The following is a 27,335-nucleotide window of genomic DNA, read 5'->3' on the forward strand; positions in this document are numbered from 1 at the left end:
AGCAAATCGACGACCACCAATGTCGTTCTTTAGGGCTCCAAAATTATGGACATCGCATGAGGGAGAGATCGGAACTTAACAGAGGATGTATAAGGGTTCTCAGCGAAACTTCTGCAGCGTTCTCTAAACAGCCTTGGCAACATGTGAGCGGACATTATTCTGCAACAGAATGGTGCTGTCCATCAACATTCATTGGCGTTTGGACTTAATTGTGCACTTCAATTTTTGCAAAGTGTCCCCGTACCGCTGCTCGTTTATTGTTGCACTGTGTTTCAGAAAATATTGAGCAGTGGGGTCTTGCAGTCAAACATGATGGTGACCACGACTTTCCCGGAGCTGGCGTTCTCTTCGTATAGTGGGCGCTCCTGTCGTGGTGCGGTCCTCGTCAGCGGGCTGACGTCGTCTCACAGCCTTCTCTGCTGCGTTCATCTTCGTGGCGGCGCTTTTCGTTACGCCGGAACATTACATACTGGATAACGTCAGAAGTTCCCTTCTGCGCATAAATAGGCGAGGAAATCCACTAATCTACGAATACACTGTCGCTGGGAATAGTAACTATCGTAAAATACGCAGGAGTAATCATCCAGAGAGACCTAAAGTAGAATGAACACACAAAACAAACTGTAGGAAAAGCAGATGCCAGCTTGAGACTCACTGAAATACTTTTTAGGCAATGTGATTCATCCAATAAAGAAGTTGAAAGATGTGTATCTCAGGAGAAATGTTTATGAAAGGCGTATATATCATGAGAAATATGAGTTTGTTTGGCATATTTGCCACAATAAACATCTTTGCACGCCTGAAGACACGAGTGAGGCTCATTTTTGGCTACCAGAGGTTGTATTACTGAGTAGAGTTCGGGAGGGTGAGTGAGCTAGTTGCAGAGAGAGAGAGAGAGAGAGAGAGAGAGAGAGAGTATGTTGTATCGTGGCGGAGTAAGGAGACTGGATGGCCGATGTGCCTCACAGATAATGGAATTTTATTTGATATGTTCTCTACTTTATGACTGGGGTTAAAAGATGATTTTTGAGACGATTTTTATAGTGAGACGATGCTTTTGGAAAAAGGTAAATTTGCACTGAGTTTTATCTGCTGCAAGCGCTAGCCGAGTAATTACTGTAGTGTAATGATTTCATTATGTTTAACAATATCTACGTTCTGGTATCCAAGATGAATTAATCAGTCACGTATTCGTTATTGTAATAGCTTCCTGCCTCCATTGTTAGTTTAAAGTACTTAATCAGCAAAGCAAAGAGTGAATTTAAATACTGTACGTAAAAGTAACTTATGGTGTATGACAACATTGAGGAAACGTCATAGCTCATGTCAGTACGAGTTACTTCTGTCTCATTTAAAGGATTCCATTTAATTTCAAAATAAAGTTTTATTCATTTACAAATATTTCACTGAAGCTGATACTTACTGTTAAATGAAAAATGAATCAGGTTAAATTTTCGCTGTCAGGCCTTCCACTATTGGTGGACAGTGAGCTGCATTTTAAATAAAGATGACAAAAGTTTAATTTATGAAGGCAGCTTAAAGTAAAAGAAGACAAGGCAATGTACCACGCAGTGATTTATTTTAGGTCATGCAGTTCAGCACTTCATACTCTCACAGTATGCAGACAGAGCAGAGCTAAGCTATCCGTTGTAAGGTAAGAAACAATTGTAGGGGCTAAACGAACCTTTTGAGAGAAAATTTCAAACAAATTCAGTAGCTCCGTTATCGTTCCAGGGCACAGTTTCAATACGTAACAATTAGTCATTGCATGTGATCGTTTCATGAGAAAGCCATTATGAATATTACTGATGACTACTCCTCATATTCAACTTCATTTACAGATTGTCAGATGCAGTAATTGATATCATACACGCAAAAAGTAATTTGCACAGATATCTTCGTGTTTAAAAGGAGGGCAGCTAAACTATTCTGTATCAGAATACGTAGTCTGGTTACAACGCATGCGTTTTCAGACTGCTAGCGAGAGATTTGGACACACACACACACACACACACACACACACACACACACACAGATTCCAATTAACAAGCAAAAGCTTAGAAAGTTTCAATGTGGCTTTGTAAAAAAATTGTACGACCCATTCTTGAATACTGGTCATTAGTCTGGGACCCTAACCATGTTTTCTTCTTGGATGAATACAAAAGATAGAGAAGATACGATGAAGAGAGTAGTTTAGTTCGCGGGAGAGCATTACGGAGATGCTCAACAAACTCCAGTGACAGACGCTACATATGCGTTCCACGAAAAGTCGGCATGACATCGACTGCAGCGCCTCTCCTGCGCCAGTGACCACATCGGTTGGAACCTAGACCACTTGAAAATCCTGGCCTGATCAGATGAGGCCGGCTTGAGATGGTAAGAGCTGATGCTAGGGTTCGAGTGTGGCGCAGAAACCACGATGCCGTGGACCAGGTTCTCAACAAGGCATTGTGCAAGGTGGTGGTGGATCCATAGTGGTGTGGGCTGTGTTTACATGGAATGGACTGGATCCTCCGCTGGACCTGAACCGGTCATCGACTGGAAATGTCTATGTTCGGCTACTTGAAGCCCTTTTTGCAGTCATTCATGGACATCATGTTCGCAAACAACCATGGAATTTTTATGGATGACAAAGCGTCATGTAACCGGGCCACAAGTCTTCGCGATTGGTTTGAAGAACATTCTGGACAGTTCTACATCTACATCTACATCTACATCTATACTCCGCAAGCCATCCAACGGTGTGCGGCGGAGGGCACTTTACGTGCCACTGTCATTAGCTCCCTTTCCTGTTCCAGTCGCGCATGGTTCGCGGGAAGAACGACTGCCGGAAAGCCTCCGTGCGCGCTCGAATCTCTCTAATTTTACATTCGTGATCTCCTCGGGAGGTATAAGTAGGGGGAAGCAATATATTCGATACCTCATCCAGAAACGCACCCTCTCGAAACCTGGACAGCAAGCTACACCGCGATTCAGAGCGCCTCCCTTGCAGAGTCTGCCACTTGAGTTTGCTAAACATCTCCGTAACGCTATCACGCTTACCTAATAACCCTGTGACGAAACGCGCCGTTCTTCTTTGGATCTTCTCTATCTCATCCGTCAACCCGACCTGGTACGGATCCCACACTGATGAGCAATACTCAAGTGTAGGTCGAACGAGTGTTTTGTAAGCCACCTCCTTTGTTGATGGACTACATTTTCTAAGGACTCTCCCAATGAATCTCAACCTGGTACCCGCATTACCAACAATTAATTTTATATGATCATTCCACTTCAAATCGTTCCGTACGCATACTCCCAGATATTTTACAGAAGTAACTGCTACCAGTGTTTGTTCCGCTATCATATAATCATACAATAAAGGATCCTTCTGTCTACGTATTCGCAATACATTACATTTGTCTATGTTAAGGGTCAGTTGCCACTCCCTGCACCAAGCGCCTATCCGCTGCAGATCTACCTGCATTTCGCTGCAATTTTCTAATGCTGCAACTTCTCTGTGTACTACAGCATCATCCGCGAAAAGCCACATGGAACTTCCGACACTATCTACTAGGTCATTTATATATATTGTGAAAAGCAATGGTCCCATAACACTCCCCTGTGTCTGTAGACGTCTCTGCATTGAGAACAACATGGAGAACACATTCGAGCGAGTGATTTGGCCACTCGGATCGCCCGAGGTGAATCCCATCGAACATTTATGGGACATAATTGAGAAGTCAGTTGGTGAACAAAATACTACACAGACAATACTTTCGCAACTATAGGCGGGTATAGAGGCAGCGTAGCTCAATATTTATGCAGGGGCCTCCGAAGACTTGTTGAGTCCATGCCAAGTCGAACTGCTGCACTGCGCTGGGGAAAAGGACCGACACGATGTTAAGAGGTACCCCATGACTTGTCACCTCAGTGCAGGACGCTGTTTGATTCGCTGATGAGTGTTTGGAGAGAGTGTGTCGCGTGTGGCCTCGGCATACGGTCGTGTGGCACGGACCGGCCGCGAATGTAGTTGCGCCTAATGAGGCAGCGCGCCGCCCACGGCCGGTTCGCCGCCGGCCGGTTGTTAACCCGCTGACCCTGTGGCGGTGGCGGCAGCGGCGCGAAATTAGCGCCCAGGTAGCGCCGGAGGGGCGTGGCTCTGCTGATGGGCTGTGCCGTTAAACAACGCTCCTCTCTGCCAGCGGAATGGACCGACCGACACGCAGCACGACCCGCAGAGGTGAGAAACTGAACGGCGCCGTTCCTCAGGGTCCAGTACTAGGACCAGTTTTACTTTACTACTTCGGCGTCAGTAAATGAGCAACAGCAATAACAGGGGAAAAAAATAAAACAGTTGGCATGTCCATAGCACTAATGAGACCCCTTACAAAGGATGCTTTAAAAAAGGTCTTTACCTATAGGAGGTAGCATTGGTTGATACTAGAAGAAAAGTTCCTGTACTGTTGAGTCCGGAAGGCAATAACTGCGGAAACGTGGACCGTTTTGCTTGTGATGAATAATGTGTAGTATTCGATGGTGTAGGCAGTATTTAAGTGATCGAGCTCAGCGGCTCCTCTTTCACTGATTCCTATTTCCTACTCTTTGCCGGAAATTACCCTCTACGCCAGTCTGCAGCAAGTTGTCATGGATTCCACCTCTCCACCTTTTCTTTGGTCTCCCTAGTGGTCTTGTTTAGCGTGGAGTCAACACCATGGACTTTAAAGGCCATCGATGTTGGTCCATGCAACTTGCCTGCACAAGCCGTTAGTTTTTCATCAGTCCTACGACATTTGGGGTCTTCTGAATCTCACAAAGGACAGAAGTATGCACGATGCAACATTCTTCAGTGATGTCATGCTGTACAAGACCACAGATCTTCCTAAAGATTTTCCGCTCGAAATCCGGAAGATTAAGTCCTTTTTCCGGACACTCCCAGTTTCGCAACCATACTGCCCTACGGGTTGGAACAGTTCAAATGGTTCTGAGCAGTATGGGACTTAACATCCGAGGTCATCAGTCCCCTAGAACTTAGAACTACTTAAACCTAACTAACCTAACGACATCACACACATCCATGCCCGATGCAGGATTCGAACCTGCGACCGTAGGGGTCTTGCGGTTCCAGACTGAAGCTCTTAGAACCGCTCCGCCACGACGGCCGGCTGCTTGGAACAGTGTTTGTACAGCTAGAGTTAATTGACGGACTGCTAAATCTGAAAAAGAAAAGAAAAACAAGTAGACAAACTGCAGTACGATCGATTTCCGGCTTAGATTCTCGCGTTGATCTCTGCCTCACACGACAAGTTTTTTTGCAAAGATCGCCCCCCCCCCCTCTCCCTACTAAAGTTTCGCCCACCAGTGGGTGGAGCGGTCTTTGAATGGATACTGGTCTTCACCAGTTATTCTGTATTTTATTCATTCACCAACGGACCGATCTTGCTCGCTGCTTCCTCCACCCTTTCGCTCGTCTGCCTTAGTTCTTCCGTAGATTTGGACAACAGGACTAAGTCGTCGGCAAATGCGGCATGTGCGTTTGTCTCGCAGTGCTCGAAAATTAGAAAGAAGTGCTCTAAACACGTTGTACCATGTATGAAAGAATGTAACTGGCAGAGTGACTAGATGAGTATTTGGCTTTGCCCACGTTTGTATTTATTCCTGTTATATTAGTCCATCTCCTATTTCGCCCTCACTCTGCCGATCTACTCCCCCTCCCCCTCTCTCTGTCCATCCCCTCCTCCCCCTATGTATTCCCATCTGCTCCTCTTTCCTTTCTCCGTCCATCTCCTCCTGCCACTGTCTCTGTCCATCTCCTCTTCCTTTTCTCTGTGTGTCCATCTCTTCCTCTCTACTTTTGTATCACCGCTGTCACACCCCACTCCAGTTGGAAGTTTCTAGTTCTTACCTCCCCCCCCCCCCCAACACAGTACTTCTTACCATACAGAAAGTGATATGTAAGTAACATATTTGTATACATAGTGCATCTGTACCTCTAGCGAACTTGGCCCTGCAATTTCGTTTTCACGGAGCTAAATGTTTATGTCTCCTGAACTATTAGTCAGTGACATAATTTTACACATACGTCAAATCCTGTATGTAGACACCTTCTGCGAAATGCCTTGCGAATCGAGTCAGTAGTATAGAAGTAATAAAGTAAAACGACATGCATAGTGTGGCAGTTTTACTGCATGAGCAGTAAAAATGTAGTAAGCGACAGAAATTTTTCCTGTCATTTTGTGTGTAGGGGGGAGGGGAGAGGGGAGGGGGGAGAAGAGGGGGCGATGAGCGAGAAAATGCCTCGTAAAGGTTTGAAATTATGTGTAAAGTTTGTTGCAAATCACTAAATGCTTTCATTGTAAACACTGGACGAATATTGTCCGGTTATTTGATCGTCGTCAACTACGCTTCTTTTTCATCTACATGGATACTCTGCAAGTGCCCGGCAGAGGGTTCACACTCATACCCTCCACTTTGTCCGCCCTCGGTAGCTGAGTGGTCAGCGCGATAGTGTGTCAACCCTAAGGGCCCGGTTTCGATTCCCGGCTGGGTCGGAGATTTTCTACGCTCAGGGACTGGGTGTTGTGTTGTCCTAATCATCATCATTTCATCCCCATCGACGCACAAGTCGCCGAAGTGGCGTCCGATCGAAAGACTTGCACCCACCGAAGACTCTACCCGACGGGAGGCGCTAGTCACACGACATTCATATTCACCCTCCACTTTGGAAGGTAGGTGGTCCTTACTCACACAGTGCTTCTTCCCAGACTCTAAGTGGTCCATTTTTATAATACGTATGGATAAACCATCACTGACACAATTGTAGGCTTTCCAAGAACATCGACTACGGTTCTCCAACCGCTAACCGGTTCGAAGTTCCCTCTTTACAGACGTAAAGCAGCTCAACAGCTCCTCTAACTCATGCCAGTCCAAGAAATTGGCGCCACACAGAATCTCTCGCACTCTTTTATCGAGACCAGAAGCAGCGTGTGGACACAGCTGGTACCGGGAGTCCGCCGCCGAAGCGAGCCGGCCTGCCGGACGAACCGCCAGCGTCAATCGGTGTGGGCGAGCGCGGCTAATCTAAAGCAAACAATCTGTATGCGGCCGTGGGCGGCGGCGGCGGCGGCGGCATCTGTAGCTGGCTGTGCTGGGGTCGCGGCACCGGCGCGTGGCCCCATGTCGCGTCGCCTGCGCGCTACCCGTCCGCACCTCTCCGGCACTCGAGACGCGTATGGACAGATGGCAGCGGGATATGCACTACTCTGTCTCCCCTACCACCAAAAGCATTTACGTGAAGTCCTTCTGAAGTGAAAGCGCTCGACGACGGAATAACATGTTTCGTAACATTACAGAAATTACGTATTTCTCTGCGATTTCCTTTTCCAGCGGTTCAACGTGGAAACCGAAGCATGATGGTACACAAATTTCCACGTGCTACACGTTTTGGCAGAGGTAGAAGTTACAGTAATCTCACACACACACACACACACACAAAACTTCGAACTAAACTATCTAATCCGAAAATTTTGCAGCGCTAACGTAACTGAAATCGAAAAAGTGCCAAGGCGCCCCGTTACGGGCCATGGCGATTCACTAACGAAATACACTACTGGCCATTAAAATTACTACACTAAGAAGAAGTGCAGATGATAAACGGGTATTCATTGGACAAATATGTTATACTAGAACTGACATGTGATTACATTGTCACGTAATTTGGGTGCATAGATCCTGAGAAATCAGTACCCAGAGCAACCACCTCTGGCCGTAATAACGGCCTTCATACGCCTGGGCATTGAGTCAAACAGAGCTTGGATGGCGTGTACAGGTACAGCTGCCCATGCAGCTTCACCAGGATACCACAGTTCATCAGGAGTAGTGACTGGCGTGTTGTGACGAGCCAGTTGCTCGGCCACCATTGACCAGACGTTTTCATTTGGTGAGAGATCTGGAGAATGTGCTGGCCAGGGCAGCAGTCGAACATTTTCTGTATCCAGAAAGGCCCGGACAGGACGTGCAACACGCGGTCGTGCATTATTCTGCTGAAATGTAGGGTTTCGCAGGGATCGAATGATGGGTAGAGCCACGTGTCGTAACGCATCTGAAGTGTAACGTCCAAAGAGCCGTCAATGTGAACAAGAGGTGACCGAGACGTGTAATCAATGGCACCCCATACCATTACGCCGCGTGATACGCCAGTATGGCAATGACGAATTCACGCTTCCAATGTGCGTTCACTGCGATGTCCCCAAACACGGATGCGACCATCATGATGCTGTAAACAGAACCTGGATTCATCCGAAAAAATGCGTGCACCCACGTTCGTCGTTGAGTACACCATCGCAGGCGCTCCTGTCTTGCAAACGTCCGCATCTGTTGACTCAGGGATCGAGACGTGGCTGCACGATCCGTTACAGCTATGCGGATGAGATGCCTCTCATCTCGACTGCGAGTGGTACGAGGCCGTTGGGATCCAGCACGGCGCTCCGTATTACCCTCCTGAGCCCACCGATTCCATATTCTGCTAACAGTCATTGGATCTCGACCAACGCGAACAGCAATGTCGCGATACGATAAACCGCAATCGCGATGGGCTACAATCCGAGCTTTATAAAAGTCGGAAACGTGATGGTACGCATTTTTCCTCCTTACACGAGGCATCACAACAACGTTTCACCAGGCAACGCCGGTCAACTGCTGTTTCTGTATGAGAAATCGGTTGGAAACTTTCCCAATGTCAGCACGTTGTCGGTGTTGCCACCGGCGCCAACCTTATGTGAATGCTCTGAAAAGCTAATCATTTGCATATCACAGCATGTTCTTCCTGTCAGTTAAATTTCGCGTCTGTAGCACGTCATCTTCGTGGTGTAGCAATTTTAATGGCCAGTAGTGTATTAAATGCTCCGAGTAACCGGAAGTCACCCGTTTGGATTATTTGTGGTCTCTCGAAGATTTTTGACTGTGTAAATCATCGAATACTTGTAGATAAGCTCAGGTACTGTGGTATGAATGAGACAGCGCTCAAATGGTTTAAATCATACCTAACTGGAAGAATGCTGAAATTTGAAATAAGCAGTTCACATAATATGCAAAAAACTGGTGATTTCTCTAACTGGGGAACAATTAAGAATGGGGTTCCGCAAGGTTCGGTTTTGGGTCCTCTGCTGTTCTTAATATATATTAATGATTGCCATTCTATATTCACGAAGATGCAAAGCTGGTACTTTCTGCCGATGCCACAAGTATGGCTATCACACCCAACAGACAAGAATTGACTGATGAAATTGTAAACGATGTTTTTCAAAAAATCATTAAGTGGTTCTCTGCAAATGGGCTCTTATTAAACTTTGACAGGACACAGCATACACAGTTCCACACAATAAATGGAATGACACCATTAATAAATATAGACTTCGATCAGAAATCGGTAGCTACAGTAGAATATTAAAAATTTCTAGGTGTATGCATTGATGAGGGGTTGAACTGGAAAAAACACACTGAAGATCTGCTGAAACGTTTGAGTTCAGCTACTTATGCTATTAGGGTCATTGCATAGTTTGGCGATATACATCTCAGTAAATTTGCTTACCACGCCTATTTTCATTCTCTGCTTTCGTATGGCATCGTATTCTGGGGTAACTCATCATTGAGTAAAAGAGTGTTCATTGCACAAAAGCGTGTAATCAGAATAATTGCTGGAGCTCATCCAAGATCATCCTGCAGACACTTACTTCAAGAGTTAGGGATCTTCACTTTAGCCTCACTTATGAAATTTGTTATTAACAATCCGAACGAATTCAAAAGTAATAGCGGTGTACATGGCTACGACACTAGGAGAAAGGATGACCTTCACTACTCAATGTTAAATCTAACTTTGGCTCCGAAGGGGGTAAATCATGCTGCCACAAAAGTCTTTGGTCACTTACCTAATAGCATCAAAATTCTGACAGATAGCCATATAGCACTTAAAAGGAAATTAAAAGAATTTCTGAATAGCAACTCCTTCTACTCATTAAATGAATTTTTGGATATAGTAAGTGGGTAATTTCCCCAATTCCCCCCCCCCCCCCCCAAAAAAATTGTCATTTAATATATTGTGACATGTAATATCTTGTATAGACACCTTTTATTAACCTGACACGTTCCACATCATTACGAAGTGTCGTATTCATGATCTATGGAAGAAGTACTATTCTAATCTAATCTACATGGTGAACCAGAACTCTACCGACAAAATTTCAGAGGTTGTTCAGAAGCATTTTCTGAGTATTTTGGCATAAGAGACCCGGGATTTCCGGTGGCTTGTCACAGAGTAATTGCATTTCGTTTGATTCATTGTCCTCATTTATCTTTGTATTAGTATTGCACCAAAAATATCTGCATAACAATGCAAATGTCGGCGGTATGTAAAGTGTGTCATTTTTCGAAATATTTGTTACATTAACTTGGGGTAGTTGTTGTTGACAACAGGAAAGCCCACTTTACTGCAGCTGAATTAGTTGTTTGTTAACAGAATGGCACGGAAGCGGAGTTCAACGACACTATGCTGAGGTGTTTTCCCATCAACGCAACTCCATTACACACCTTTTGCATCTGTTTGAGGCTTGCTGCACTACTCTGTGTTTCGTATTTTCATATTACAGACTTTTCCTCTGTTGCGAAGGTATTCTGCCACAAAGAAAGCTAACTGGGGTGACAAAATGAATAAATCACAACTACATCATTATTTTGTAACGAGCCGCCGCAGACCACGAGACTCTCATAACAAAATACTCTGAAAATATCCCTGAACATACTCCGAAATTTTGTGGCTCAAACAGTCGCCCACTCAGAATTGCAGGTTTGCCTTTCTAAAGGCTTGTAAGGCAGCAAAATTTTGATTTAATGTAATTTTTGACCGATATTAAAAATTTAAAATACTGCTGGAATCTACTCGTTAACAGGTGTAATTTTACGTTACAGGTTTAACACATGTCAAGTATTAACGGCAGAAACTATGCAGTGTCTTGACGCAGGGCAACTCACTGCGCGCAAATTATCCAATGTTTCAGAATGAGAGCAGTTAGCGACTTCCAGCGAACTTTAAATATAACTTCAAACATTTCTAAACTTTTTTCTCTTAAAGCCCTCCAAAAGGATAATAATAAGAAAACATTTTATCGCCTACTAAATGTTATTCACGCAGTAAAGCTTCAGCATCAAGCATGTCGTTTCAGTCTATGATTTGTTTCAGTATTATCTCTATTCGCTACCCATTTTGCAGACAGTACCCACATACACCACTGAATATACCTATATAAAACAAAAAAAGTGTGTGAAATCTTATGGGACTTAACTGCTAAGGTCATCAGTCCCTAAGCTTACACACTACTTAACCTAAATTATCCTAAGGACAAGGACAAACACACACACCCATGCCCGAGGGAGGACTCGAACCTCCGCCGGGACCAGCCGCACAGTCCATGTCTGCAGCGCCCTAGACCACTCGGCTATTTCCGCGCGGCATACCTACACAATTATGTCATTTTGCGACACATAATTTAGGAGAAAACCAGCTTCTCAGAAAAATGTAAATAGTTCGCAATATCGGTTGTACAAATATCCACGGAATTAAAACGAACTGTGTTGGAAGTTTGAAGCTGCTTTATATGTGGGAGTTCAGTTCTGTAAGGATTCGGAGATAGCGGGTTTAGTGGCAAGAAAGAGTAGAGTCAACAGATGTTCAGTTCTTTCCCATCGTTTCTTCCGCGAATATCTGAGTATAATCGTGGTAAGAAATACCTTCGGAGGTGACGTGAATAGTGCTTGCTGTGTTTAAATGTAGTCGCTTGCGTCTCCACAGTAATTGCTTCGCTCGGTAAATCCCGCAGGAAACCGCGGAATACGATCTGCAAGACTGCGAAAAAATCCGCGCTTGCCGTTTTGTTTGCCCGTAGGCGGCGCGTCAGAGATAGAAAGGGGGCAGTTTGGCGTGGGCACGTGGGACAGGGTAATCACCATAAAGTGCCGGGCGCCGCCATTATGATCGCATCGGGCAACGGTCCCCGATTATGAGCGGGCGATTTATTTGCATTTGCATAGCACTCCGGACCGCCGACACACTCCAAGTGCCAGTTCTTCAGTGACAAACGGTCAACTGCCAGAAAGGCCTGTCCCACGCAGGCAAATCCCGTCACCGTGTGCTTGACGCAATCGAAGACAGCCAATACTGAAATATATTACGCCTCTCGAGGATGAATCACTTCAGATTCTCGTTCTCGACTGCAGGGAATTCGACCAATAAATGTCACTGCTGAGTGCACGACATGTGATGAGCCCCAATGGAATCGCTCGCCAATAGCTAAGGCGACGTCTACCGCCGCTATTGCCAACGCCAAATTGTAGAACAGAATGACAGATGGAACGAATAAATTGGACTTTTCAGGTTGGAGTCTTGTCTCAAGCATTGGCATGTGCTTTAAATTCGCCTTACATTATGTGACGTATCGTGCATGATTACAGATATCGATATCAGTCTATATAATACGTGATGAGGTGTTCAGATTTGGCTGCATGGTCGCACTGAGTTGACGGCTGTTGGGACATGTTCTCAGAAACCAGTCGGTAAGCATGCGCTACCAGTATATCCCAAAACCCTGCGCATAAAAAGAAGTTTTTTTTCCGAGCCTCATACCTCGGTTCTATTCGTGATAGAAAGGTAGGGTCAAATGTTTTGGATAGCCCTTGAGCTGGGGATCATTTGTATACCTAACAGAAGGAGCGACTCACTGTAACTATACTACAGTGCAGGCACCACAATTGTTCGCGATTGGTTTGAAGAACATTCTGGACAATTCGAGATTTGGCCATTCAGATCGAGCGACAGGAATCCCATCAAACATTTATGTGACATAATCGACAGATCAGTTGGTGCACATAATCCTGCACCGTCAGCACTTCCGCAATTATGGACGCCTGTAGAGGCAGCATGATGGCCGAGCGGTTCTAGGCGCTTCAATCTGGAACTGCGCGGCCGCTACGGTCGCAGGTTCGAATCCTGCCTCGGGCTTGGATGTGTGTGATGTCCTTAGGTTAGTTAGGTTTAAGTAGTTCTAAGTTCTAGGGGACTGATGACCTCAGATGTTAAGTCCTACAGTGCTCAGAGCCATTAGAGGCAGCATGGCTCGGTGTTCCTGCAGGCGACTTCCAACGACTTGTTCAGTCCATGCCACGTCGAGCTGCTGCACCACGCAGGGCGAAAGGAGGTCTGACGCGATATTAGGAGGTATCCCATGATTTTTGGCACCTCAGTGCATATGCCGCATATGGATCAAGAAAATAAAGAAAAATTAAAAATATATCATCACAGAGAAATAAAAGTAAAGAAGGCTTTAAGAATCCAGAATGAGATTTTCACTTTGCAGCGGAGTGTGCGCTGATATGAAACTTCCTGGCAGACTAAAACTGTGTGCCGGACCGAGACTCGAACTCGGGACCTTTGCTTTTCGCGGGCAAGTGCTCTACCTGCCGAGTTACCCAAGCACTTGCCCGCGAAAGGCAAAGATCCCAAGTTTGAGCTCGGTCCGGCACACAGTTATAATCTGCCAGGAAGTTTCAGCTTTAAAAATGTATTAGGTTCTCGTTCATACACTACTGGCCATTAAAATTGCTACACCAAGAAGAAATGCAGATGATAATCTGGACAAATATGTTATGCTAGAACTGACATATGATTATATTTTCACGCAATTTGGGTGCACAGATGCTGAGAAATCAGTACCCAGAACTACCACCTCTGGCGGTAATAATGGCCTTGATACGCCTGGGCATTGAGTCAGACAGAGCTTGGATGGCGTGTACAGGTACAGCTGCCCATGCAGCTTCAACACGATACCATAGTTCATCAAGAGTAGTGACTGAACATTTTCTGTATCCAGAAAGGCCCGTACAGGACCTGCAACATGCGGTCGTGAATTATCCTGCTGAAATGTAGGGTTTCGCAGGGATCGAATGAAGGGTAGAGCCACGGGTCGTAACGCATCTGAAATGTAACGTCCACTGTTCAAAGTGCCGTCAATGCGAACAAGAGGTGACCGAGACGTGTAACCAGTGGCACCCCATACCATCATGCCGGGTGATACGCCAGTATGGCGATGACGAATACACGCTTCCAACGTGCGTTCACCGAGATGTCGCCAAACACGGATGCGACTGTCATGATGCTGTAAACAGAACCTGGATTCATCCGAAAAAATGACGTTTTTCCATTCGTGCACCCAGGTTCGTCGTTGAGTACACCATCGCAGGCACTCCTGTCAGTGATTCAGCGTCAAGGGTAACGACAGCCATGGTCTCGGAGCTGATAGTCCATGCTGCTGCAAACGTCTTCGAACTGTTCGTGCAGATGGTTGTTGTCTTGCAAACGTCCCCATCACTTGACTCAGGGATCGAGACGTGGCTGCACGATACGTTACAAAAAATGGTTCAAATGGCTCTGAGTACTATGGGACTTAACATCTGTGGTCATCAGTCCCCTAGAACTTAGAACTACTTAAACCTAACTAACCTAAGGACATCACACACATCCATGCCCGAGGTAGGATTCGAACCTGCGACCGTAGCAGTCGCGCGGTTCCGATACGTTACAGACATGCAGATAAGATGCCTGTCATTTTGACTGCTAGTGACACGAGGCCGTTGGGATTCAGCACGGCATTCCGTATTACCCTCCCGAACCCACCGGTTCCATATTCTGCTAACAGTCATTGGATCTCGACCGACGCGAGCAACAATGTCGCGATACGATAAACCGCAATCGCAATAGGCTACAATCCAACCTTTATCAAAGTCGGAAACGTGATGGTACGCATTTTTCCTCCTTACACGAGGCATCACAACAACGTTTCACCAGGCAACGCCGGTCAAGTGCTGTTTGTGTATGAGAAATCGGTTGGAAACGTTCCTCATGTCAGCACGTTGTAGGTGTCGCCACCGGTGCCAACCTTGTGTGAATGCTCTGAGAAGCTAATCATTTGCATATTACAGCATCTTCTTCGCGTCTGTAGCACGTCAGCTTCGTGGGGTAGCAACTTAATTGGCCAGTAGTGTATTAATACCTTTACCCCAGTGTCATACAAGACAGTCAGTGCTTCCAATGAAAAATGTTTGCGATTGCCTGTGGAAACATGATTGTACCCAGGCCTGCACGTCTTCCTCCGAAGCAAATCGACAGTTACGGCTATCTTTCTTCAGGACTTCAAAAATATGGGAATCGCGTGGGAAGAGATCGGCACTGTACGGAGGATGTGTAAGGGCGTCCCAGCGAAACTTCTGCAGCGTAGTCGGAACAACCTCTTCAATACGTGGATCCGCCCAGACATTCCAGGCCGCCCATTTGCTTTGGAAGAAGAGGTGCACGTCTGAGTACAATGATGGTTCCGTAGAGGACCGGAAACTTCTTTCCATGAAGGCAGCGACCGCCTGGTCAAATAGTGGGATGACTGTATTAACAGTTACGGCGATTACTTCTAAAATAATGATCAGTTACTGTTTTGCATTTATCTCGCTTTTATTTGACTGCCCCTTATAGTTCTCTCAACATCGCTTGATTTGATTACATTCCATTACCCATGATTTGATGTTCATGTTGTAATCTCTTTTCAAGGCGCTGCCTACTCATATTCCGTACAACTACTGCTCCAAATCAAACGCCATCTCTGCCACAGTTACAATGTCATTGGCATACTGTGAAGTATTTATTTCTTCTTCGTCAACTTTAATTCAATTTCCAAAATTTCTCGTTGCTTTTCTTCCGAGCTTGCTCAGTGTACAGACTGAATAAAATCGGGGATAGATTACAAGCCTGTCTCACTCCCCTCTCAACCACTACTTCCCTTTCACGTTCTTCAACCCTTGTATCTGCTGTCTGATTTCTGTACAAGTTGTTAATAACCTTTTGCTGCCTGTGTTTTATCCTTGCTACCTTTCGAATTTCAAAGAGAGTATTCCAGTCAACGCTGTCAAAAGCTTTCTCTGGGTCTACAAATGCTATAAATGTGTGTTTGCCTTTCTTCAGCGTATGTTCTAAGATAAGTCGTGTGGTCAGTACATCCTCGAGTATTCCTGTTTCTACGAAACAGAAACTGATCTTCCTCAAGTTCGCTCCTACCTGCTTTTCCACTCTTCTGTAAATAAATCGTGTCAGATTCGACCATAGGTATCTCTAAGGAGCCTTCGGCATTGTGTTTGTCAGACACTCTTCCAATATCTAGGTCTCTCTAAGAAACGTTTGACATTGTGTTTGTTAGACATTCTTTCAGTATCCACATTTACATCTCACAGCGAAAGACAAGAGGCCATCCTGTTCTGTCATCGGATGACGCGCAAAGGAAGCAACTGTCTGTACACTTCAACAATGTGTGAAGAAAGTTTGTTTCAAGTCTGATCGAAGACGCTTTTCCTAAACGTGCCGAAAACTTAGAAGTCATATGGATACTTTATCGCGCTATTCTGAGATGGTGCCGAATCTTCCTTACGATGCCCTCTGAAGCTTGCTGTGGATGTTTGTCTTGGTCTTGGTGACACGCTGACCTGCAGCATTGTTGGAGGTTGGAAGGAGACACTGGGGTTTGAATTGACGAAGCCAACGAATATGAATACGACATAAAGTTCGATGTGTAGCGTAAACCGATGTCTATGTTCGAAACATAATTAACGCAAGTTTCATTCTGACAGTTAGAATTGCAACGTATGTATAGAAAAGCTGTATTAAGTAATAGACATACCTTCTCGACTATTTGGGTGGATATTATTTACATTAAAAATACACGTAAAGCTGCCATCAATACAAACGTTGACTTGTTTTACTATATAATCACCGTCCTCGTATACAAACTACGAAAAAAGTAATTGGGGTTGGGCAGGAAGGTGGAAGTACTACTTATCGTTTATTAGACTCCTTACGCTCCCAAAAAGGTTCGAATGATACTTTCGTATTAATAATTGTTTTACATGCTCCAAACAAGCAATAATTTCACGAAAACTCACAACACTTTCAAGAACGCTCTTCTGTCGACCAGTTGAATGAAAGAAATAGAAAAAGGAAGGGCAGTTATTTTCTGGGGTTATTATACACCCTAGTGTCGTCTGTCCTTGCATACTGGCATTGACGTAATGCGCTGAGTTAGAACTAGATGTACATCTACATTTCTACAAGCTAGTACGAAGCGCATTGCGGAGGGTACTTCCCATTGCTCCCATGGACACCCAGAAGGAGGCGGGGGGCAAAAGGGGGCATCTGCCCCTCCTGGAATCTGGGTACAGGCTTTCTGTTCATTACAGAATTCTATAGAATTTGAAGCAATCATCGTCTGCAATTCTACTAAACTGTAGATTTAACGCTGGCGACCGCGACCGAGAAATCCAGCAGCTTTAGCGTTACTTTGCATCTTGGGTTTTGTTAGTTGTCACTGAGATCACTGGGAGTTATGCGGCTGAGGTTTCGGCGCCGAGAACGAACCTTTACAGAACCGTGCGGTAATAATGTCTTCGATCTTAGCATACTGCAGACATGAGCTGCTCTAACACGTTGGCGCCAATTGCCAAAAAATTAACATGGTGGCAGAATGCATGCCAGTAATCTGTCCCCAACTGCCATAAGGACGCCCCCTGCGCTTGATGTACAGCTGCACCACGACAGTAGTTCACTATTAATCTGTGGAAAAGAAAAATCCCGTGCTAGTTCGCTGATTTTGCATTCAGTTTTACACGAGAGAGCTAAATACTAGGAAGCTATGCTACATTGTGTATACAGGGTGTTACAAAAAGGTACGGCCAAACTTTCAGGAAACATTACTCACACACAAAGAAAGAAAATATGTTATGTGGACGTGTGTCCGGAAACGCTTAATTTCCATGTTAGAACTCATTTTATTACTTCTCTTCAGATCACATTAATCATGGAATGGAAACACACAGCAACAGAACGTACCAGCGTGACTTCAAACACTATGTTACAGGAAACGTTCAAAATGTCCTCGGTTAGCGACGATACATGCATCCACACTCCGTCGCATGGAATCCCTGATGCGCTGATGCAGCCCTGGAGAATGGCGTATTGTATCACAGCCGTCCACAATACGAGCACGAAGAGTCTCTACATTTGGTACCGAGGTTGCGTAGACAAGAGCTTTCAAATGCCCCCATAAGTGAAAGTCAAGAGGGTTGAGATCAGGTGAGCGTGGAGGCCATGGAATTGGTCCGCCTCTACCAATCCATCGGTCACCGAATCTGTTGTTGGGAAGCGTACGAACACTTCGACTGAAATGTGCAGGAGCTCCATCGTGCATGAACCACATGTTGTGTCGTACTTGTAAAGGCACATGTTCTAGCAGCACAGGTAGAGTATCCCGTATGAAATCATGATAACGTGCTCCATTGAGCGTAGGTGGAAGAACATGGGGCCCAATCAAGACATCACCAACAATGCCTGCCCAAACGTTCACAGAAAATCTCTGTTGATGCCGTGATTGCACAACTGCGTGCGAATTCTCGTCAGCCCACACATGTTGATTGTGAAAATTTACAATTTGATCACGTTGGAATGAAGCCTCGTCCGTAAAGAGAACATTTGCACTGAAATGAGTATTGACACATTGTTGGATGAACCATTCGCAGAAGTGTACCCGTGGAGGCCAATCAGCTGCTGACAGTGCCTGCACACGCTGTACATGGTACGGAAACAACTGGTTCTCCCGTAGCACTCCCCATACAGTGACGTGGTCAACGTTACCTTGTACAGCAGCAACTTCTCTGACGCTGACATTAGGGTTATCGTCAACTGCACGAAGAATTGCCTCGTCCATTGCGGGTGTCCTCGTCGTTCAAGGTCTTCCCCAGTCGCGAGTCGTAGGCTGGAATGTTCCGTCCTCCCTAAGACGCCGATTAATTGTTTCGAACGTCTTCCTGTCGGGACACCTTCGTTCTAGAAATCTGTCTCGATACAAACGTACAGCGCCACGGCTATTGCCCCGTACTAATCCATACATCAAATGGGCATCTGCCAACTCTGCATTTGTAAACATTGCACTGACTGCAAAACCACGTTCGTAATAAACACTAACCTGTTGATGCTACGTACTGATGTGCTTGATGCTAGTACTGTAGAGCAATGAGTCGCATGTCAACACAACCACCGAAGTCAACATTACCTTCCTTCAATTGGGCCAACTGGCGGTGAATCGAGGAAGTACAGTACATACTGACGAAACTAAAATGAGCTCTAACATGGAAATTGAGCATTTCCGGACACATGTCCACATAACATCTTTTCTTTATTTGTGTGTGAGGAATGTTTCCTGAAAGTTTGGCCGTACCTTTTTGTAACACCCTGTATATCTGTACTTTATTATACCCAAACACATCAGTCGAAAAAGAAAATACAATTTTCTGCGCTAGAAGAGAGGGGAAAAAGTGCGAAATTTCAAGGTCGAGAAAATGTGCTCTCCAGGATTGAGATCTTCCGAAAGTCTATGAGTGTACCACACCGCCACATGCAGTCACAGAGCTACTAATTCTGCACTCCATTTGGCGTGCTGCACAGTAATGTGACACACCAGAGTGACGCAATCCTACGGTGCTAAAATTTGGTTCAACCGGAAGATTTCCCACATTCATCTGGGTTACATTTTACATAACTAACCCGTAAAAACGTAGCCTTCAGAACAACTTCAGTCATGCCAATCGACACTAAAAAATAGAAATAATGAAGGTAATGCAATACATCCATTAACGAGAGCAGATGAGGAGTTGTATAAGCAAACGAAGTGTTATAGATGAAATTAAAGTTGAATAAGCCTCTAAAGTTTATTCCCTGTTTCTCCACTTGGCAAGGGTATTAATGTGGCATTTTTGTTGGATATGCTAAATCGTTCCTTTTTTTCCTATTTCCGATTTTGAATTTTCAGTTTCAATTTAAAGTTACTGAAGTGTGTATAAATCATTTTTGTTAACGTTTTCTAGCTTTATTTCAATAATCGCTGATTACTGTGGACTTAATCATTTGAGGTTGTGAGTTCACATTGTTGACTTAAGAAGATGGCACCCACATTCGTATTAGTAACAGAAAAAGACATACTTTGCGTATACTATTGATGTATGCTTGCTTTGCAGGTAATTTACTGAAAATACTAAGTAGACAAGTATCAGTGTTTTGAAATACAATAGGTTTTGCGTACTTCTTCACAAATTTAGTTCTTGGGACACGAAACGTGTTTAAACTCACCGTATGGGTTTTAATTGACAAGTTTTGAATTTTGTCGCCTCTGAGTCCCCTGGCTGACTGTATGTGCAGCGTTTTTCAGATAGTATTTCATTATAGAAAACTGCATCAACCGCGAAAAATCTGCCGATGCTATTAATACTGTCTGTTACGTCTCTGATACAGGATGTCCCAGAAGGAATAGTCAAAATTCATGGATGTGACAAGAACGATTATTCAGAGCAAAAACTACTGGTAAACATGGGCTATAAAATGCATAATACATACCTTAAGAGCTAAGAGCACTTTTTCATTTTCAGTATTGTGAAACAAATATCTTTTTACGAGGAGCTCTTTGCTTTCCATATTTTGAGAGGGTGTAGTATGGGCAGTACGCACCAATACAAGGAAATAATGTCCAGTAAACATGGGCTCTAAAGTGCATACCTTAAGAGCTATGAGTACTTGTTCATCTTTGCAATTGTGAAACATCTCTTCTACTAAACAAGAGTTTACAGCTATTACGAGTGCATTTTAAAGCCATTGCTTACCGGACATTTTTTTCTTGTTTTGGTTCTTACTACTTCCTGTCAAAATATGGAAAGCAAAGAGCCTGCAGTAGAAGAGATTTGTTTTACTGCATCTAAAATGAAGAAGTGCTCATAGATCTTAAGGTGTGCATTTCAGAGACCATGTTGACTGTACTTTTTTGCTTCGAATGATCGTTCCTTTCATGTCGCTGAATATTGACCGTTCCTCCTGAGAAAAACTATAATCTGCATATAACATGAACAGCAACCGTCCTAACACACTTCTCTGGAGCATGTCTGTGTTAGTAACCTCTATATCGGTTAATAACTTTCCATACGTCCGGCCCCGGTAGCTGAGTAGTCAGCGTGACAGAATGTCAATCCTAAGGTCCCGGGTTCGATTCCCGGCTGGATCGGAGATTTTCTCCGCTCAGGGACTGGGTGTTGTGTTGTCCTAATCATCATCATTTCATCCCCATCGACGCGCAGGTCGCCGAAGTGGCGTCAACTCGAAAGACCTGCACCAGGTGAACGGTCTACCCGACGGGAGGCCCTAGCCACACGACATTTCATCACTTTCCATACGAAATAAAACGCTACTTACTCCATGCCAAGAAATCCTCAGTGCGATCACAAGTTTCGTTTGATTTACTACATAACCGTACTTTAATTAATTAATAATGCTTTGATTGATGCTGAGTCACAGCCCCGGGTCTACTATATTTCCGAATCGGGGCAAAAATTTGATAGTGGTGCCCCCCTGCAGTGTTTGCGATAGGACGTCAAAAATTAAAAAAAAGTCGATATTTCAAAAATACGTTCATTTTATAGCGCTCAGCTTTCTGAAGGGTATGATATATAAAACATATATGTTCGAGGAAATGTAAGAAATGTTATTCGGTCTTAAGTGTGCCAGAGTGCAGTGCCACGCCTCTTCACACAGCATTCTTGTATCGCACTTCATTGTATTTCGTTCTGTGGAATTGAAAGGTGTATGCTTACATCACATCTATATTCAAGGACAGTGGAAATTAAAATATCCTGTGGCGCTTCTCCTGATCCCAGTCGGCAGATTTGACATCCTACACCCTTAAAAAACCTCACAATCAGTACTGGGTGGGATTAGTTGTGACCAGGAGAATAAGACCTCTTCAGAAAATTTGCACTCTTTATTGCCTATTAGCTAATAACTTTCTCTTTTGTGTGACGCAAAATTAAATAAAGGTAACACAAAACTAGTAAAGACAAGAGACAAGCAAGATAGTACACATTTCTTCAATCCTTAGGTCCCAGCATTTTTTTCATCTCTACTCTTGCTACAGCTTTACATGGTGTGCTTTTCTTCCTGCGAAAGAATCTATTACGTCAAACGTTTTGCTACATGAAAAATCAGAATGTCGTCTAACACTGAAAAAGCTGTTAATACGGATTGTAACTGGTGTGGTTTGTCGATGTGATTACGTCTATTTTGTCACAGACTGCTAGATAAAACGGGACGGGCCTATCCAGTACTGCAGCACACGCCAAATAAGCGAGACTGTTTTGGACAAATGGTGATTTTACGTACCTCGTTTACATAAATAACGCGACAGAGCGTAATTTACGAAGTACCAATCAAATGCCTATTAGGCCTACTACAAGCAGAAAGTTTTGTATTAGGAAATAGTTTCACATTTCATTCATACGCTCCAGTTTCTCAAGCGTGAGATCGAAAACTAATAGTACGATATTTTTACATAAATTTGGAATCGTCATATTCCTCCTTATAATTGTGATGTCCCTGTTTTTTCTCCTTCCTCGTTCTAACAAACGATCTTGTCATCACTAATTCTTTACCTATTCCTGCCATTGTCAAAACTTGTCCTCCACTTAACTTCACTAAATGCCAGGATCGCAGGTACAGTTATCCCGCGTTTATTATCCGGTTAGGTGTTATTACGTTTTCCACGCTATTCCGAGAATAGAACTTGAAGCGGGGACTGTGCTACTGCTAGTGCAGCGACCTGGCAAATTATTTTCTTTCTTCCTGGATACACCGAGAAGATAACATGGAATCTTTCTTATCTGTTATTCCTGTTAGTCGTCTATTTCCATTCTGGTAATTTGAATCTACAGATTTCCCTAATAATTATAACAACGCTGATCATTCGTACACACAATCAACCACATAAACAAACAGCAATTGGCTTTCACCCGTTCAGGTTTATTCGACTCAGCACATACACCCCCGTCCTAATTTGCCTGCAGGAAAGTGTTTTATTTCTAGATACGACGGGGATTCCCCTGTCAGGGACATCACGTACACTATGGACACATTCAAAAATCAACTTATGATTCATTCAGAAATCAACTTAGAATGCGTTCAAAAACCAACTGGGATGCGTTTCAAAATCATATGAATACTCGATATACCAACATGCGCTGGATACTAGGCGCTTTCTGAAACAAGTTTTTTTCCTTCAAGAATATGAATTTGGCGAACCCCGAAAATGCCGTCCGGGACAGATACCCCGGTTTGCCCCCTCCCCCCCCCCCCCCACTCTTAGATCAAGGCCTGCTCAGTCTAAAGGTAGGGCAGGGCCTTACGATTAAGGCAATAACCTTGAACGTGGTCTACTCACAGGAATCGAAGAACCACGACACTCCGTCCCACTGGCTGGCAACGCACACGGACGCCGTCTGGAGAACCAACAATAGTGAGAACATCCACGGCGACGCCATTGTCATTCAACACTATATAGTTCAGGTCACTACGTTATCCACACATTGTCGAAGAATCACCGACAACAGCGTTCCTGCGGAAAGAGACAAATCTTCATCCGTTCTTTGGGCAATGGAAGATATCACACGAGCTCTCGCGATCGCGGCAGCCAGCGGTCGGAAGTCGAAGGAGGTAGGTACGTGATTCAGCGATCGAGCGAACGTCCGTCCGCGGCGGAGGCCCGAGCGGCACTGCGGTGGGGAGGGCAGAGCCCCAGTCGCGCGCCTCTCGCTGCCCGCTGCTCCGCGGCGGCGATGCGCGGAAACAAAAAACGGGGCACGCGCTGCCTGCTACCTGTGGCTGCGGATGCAGCGCCCGGCGATCGGTAATTTCTGTCAGTGGCTGCCCGCGCGGAACGGGCCGGCGCGACTTTGCGGTAGCGGCCCGTAAGGTCCCGCCGCTGAGTGGCCTTCCGCTCGTAATTGTTGTGGTCCGCTGTTGCTTGCTGGAAAAAAAGAATCTGTAGCGGGTTTGTAATGACGACCGTCGTGTACACACTTTGTAGCCGTTCTTCCTGGTTTTTCTATTCTGTATATGCCTGTAACTCTTTCTCCTGAATGGTCACAGAGCCAACCGGAGGACTATAGCTCCATTTCCGGCATTGCCAGGGATTGTTTTTTCCTTGGTGGGAAGACTGGAACGGGTTGCAATCAGTGACGTAAGGCCAGTTGAGGAGCTCCTGGAACAGTGGTTGCCAATCTTTCTTAGACCCTTGAGTGCGGTTAGACACTAGCTAGTATTGCCGCCTTTCCCCACCCCTCCCTCCTCCCCACGACGTATGTTGCCCCCACACCATATTATCACCAACTTTGGCAACTAACTAGACTGTAGAATGAAAGACTTTTCTTGGAAAACCTTTGTTTTTAAATCATGAAAGATAAATGATATTTGGTTTCGAGTGTGTGTGTGCTAGAATGAAAGACGAAGGAATTCATGGTGCATCGCAAATGCAACTCACAGCTCCTTCTCGGATAAGAAAGCTAATTATCCACAGTAGACACTTGTTACAAAACATACTTCCTCTACATTATTCCACTGCATTGCTTGACAAGCTCACTGCAACCCTATTTACACCGAAGTGCCGAAGAAACTGCGTATTCAAATACAGAGATATGTAAACAGGCAGGATATGGCGCTGCGGTCGTGAACGCGTACTGTATATAAGACAACAAGTGTCTGGCGCAGTTGTTAGATGGGTTACTGCTGTTACAATGGCACATTACCAAGAGTTAAGTGCGTTTGAACGCGGTGTTATAGTGGGCGCACGAGCGATGGGACACTGCATCTCCGACGTAGCGATGAAGTGGGGATTTTCCCGTATGACCATTTCACAAGTGGACCGTGACTATCACGAATACGGTAAAACACCAAATCTTCGACGTCGCTGCGGCCTGAGAAAGATCCTGCAAGAACGGGGCCAACGACGACTGAAGAGAACTACTCAAGGTGACAGAAGTGCAACCCTTCCGCAAATTGCTGCGGATTTCAAAGCTGGGCCGTCAACCAGTGTCAGCGTACGAACCATTCAACTACATATCATCGATATGGGCTTTCGGAGCCGAAGGCCCACTCGTGTACCCTTGATCAGTGCACGACAAAAAGCTTTATGTCTCGCCTGGGCCCGTCAACACCGACATTGGACTGTTGATGACCGGGAAACACGATGCCTGGTCGAACGAGTCTCGTTTCAAATTGTGTTGAGCGGATGGAAGTTTACGGGTATGGGGACAACCTCATGAATCCATGGACCCTGCATGTCAGCAGGGGAATCTTCACGATGTTGGAGGCCCTGTAACGGTGTGAGGCGTGTGCAGTTGGAGTGATATGGGACCCCTGATACGTCTAGATACGATTCTGACAGGTGAGGCCGGCCACGGTGGCCGAGCGGTTGTAGGCGCTTCAGTTCGGAACCGTGGGACTGCTACGGTCGTAGGTTCGAATCCTGCCTCGGGCATGGATGTGTGTGATGTCCTCAGGTTAGTTCGGTTTAAGTAGTTCTAAGTTCTAGGAGACTGATGACCTTAGCTGTTAAGTCGCATAGTGCTCAGAGCCATTTGAACCATTTTTTGACTCAGCAAGCCCAGATCTAGGGGGGGGGGGGGGAGGGGGGCAAACCGGGGTATCTGCCCCGGGCGGAAGTTCCAGGGTTCGCCAAATTCATATTCTTGAAGAAAAAAAACTTGTTTCAGAAAGCGCCTAGCATCCAGTGCACGTTGGTCTATCGAGTATTCATATGATTTTGAAACGCATCCCAGTTAGTTTTTGAACGCATTCTAAGTTGGTTTCTGAACGAATCATAAGTTGATTTTTGAATGTGTGCATAGTGTACGTGATGTGTTGAAAGGGTCCTGTAGCCACCTTTCATTGCCAACTCTCGTAGTGGTCAAGTCGGCAAAGAGGTTTCCGCTACTTGCGAGAAATCCACCTGCGTTAGGTTGGTGGCGGAAATGACATCCTGGGGTTTTCCGGTCCACGCGGAGCATGGAAGAGGCTGGAGAAGCGGGAGGCAGTCTGCCGCCGGTACGGGAAGCGTACACAGCTGTCCTCCAGTTGAAGAAGGGTGAGTTGGACTGACCGCGTTTCGCGTTGTCACATAGAGAGGGGAGCTTTTAGCTTTTGGTCTCGAATTTCGTCTTATAAAGATTTACTTGCTGGGTTGCAGCAGGGAATGCAAGGCTTTTGTAGACTTTCAGTTTGATTCCCAATGCAGTCTTGACTTTGATCCGTGAGAGGAACGCAGCACAAAGGAGTTGCATATGTTGAAGTGCCCTCGGTTCAGTGTGAATGTTTATGTGCCTACAACTGTGTGTGTATGCTTCTAATCTTTTCCGGATCTTGGTAATTTTTGTGTACTTGTGAATTTTCTTTGTCTCATGTGATTAAAATTTGGCCACGGTCCATAGAAATTGTCTCCGCGGACCGAGTGGGCACGCGAGTCTGTTATGAAACGTATAGTATTTCACAAGCAATTGTACATAGTTAGCATCCAACAGCAGTCTATAGATGCACTACATCAATGTTTTAAGTAATAAATAATTTTGCCTTCAATCTTATCTTGTGTACCGATGTTACGTCGCCGTTACCTTCGCCATTTACCTTGTAGTTTTCCTTGTTGGCCCACCTATAGCGTTTCCATGTGCACAGGTGTAGTGATTAGTGTCCCTTTTTTTATCTGAAACTAATGCTCTGGAATAGATCGTGTTTTCACGAATCTTGCTGCAGGCTGCACTTACGCATGGTGTTCACGACCTATTTACTTTACTCAATATTTGATTCACGGGAAGAATGCCTGGATCATATTAATAACTACATCCCATTCTCTATCAATGACTTTACAATGAATGTTCTTCTGTGAGTTTTTCTTATTAATAAATTAAGTAATTTTCCGACTCAGTGCTACTTCTTCTTTGTCGTGTGGCTAGAGTTGGTGGCGACCCTATCTTTGATATTGATTTCAGTGTCAAGTAGCATTTTCTTATTGTAAGTGCGCGTGGCTCTTTTAGCTATCAGGATACATTCAAAGGGCGCTTCATGCTTCTTGCACATAGCGTCCTTTTATTTACGCTACTTACACATGGCTTACCCTGCTCACGGATTTCGGTAAACCAGAGATCTTCTGATGCGCAGTGAGGATTAGTTATTTTCGGTTGGATGTGCTAATTGGTATATTGTCTTTCTGTGATACAGAATTTACGTGAATTTAGATATAGGTGTGCATTTTCTTACATGTTTTATCTTGTATATGTATTACTGTATAGATATTGTGATTTAGTATTCAATTGTGTTACAAGTGTGGGTTGACTCTTGTCCTGTGGCGTGTATCGGTGTC

At 44.9% G+C, this 27,335-nt stretch overlaps 1 protein-coding gene across 2 annotated transcripts in view; it reads right to left on the minus strand.

Annotated features, from left to right (window-relative positions):
- Window positions 1-27,335, minus strand: part of LOC124613962 (laminin subunit gamma-1) — a 1,180,138-nt gene that overhangs the window by 326,148 nt on the left and 826,655 nt on the right. The window contains exon 1 of one of the 2 annotated variants that reach the window (XM_047142746.1): window positions 23,367-23,663. The exons of the other annotated variant lie outside the window; for it this stretch is intronic. Within the exon in view, the coding sequence (XP_046998702.1) occupies window positions 23,367-23,472 (106 nt within the window). The 5' untranslated portion in view covers window positions 23,473-23,663. Of the gene's footprint in view, window positions 1-23,366; window positions 23,664-27,335 lie in introns of those variants that run through there. 2 annotated transcript variants of the gene reach the window in all.

The sequence above is a fragment of the Schistocerca americana genome, chromosome 4, assembly GCF_021461395.2.
Source record: "Schistocerca americana isolate TAMUIC-IGC-003095 chromosome 4, iqSchAmer2.1, whole genome shotgun sequence".
Lineage (NCBI taxonomy): Eukaryota > Metazoa > Arthropoda > Insecta > Orthoptera > Acrididae > Schistocerca > Schistocerca americana.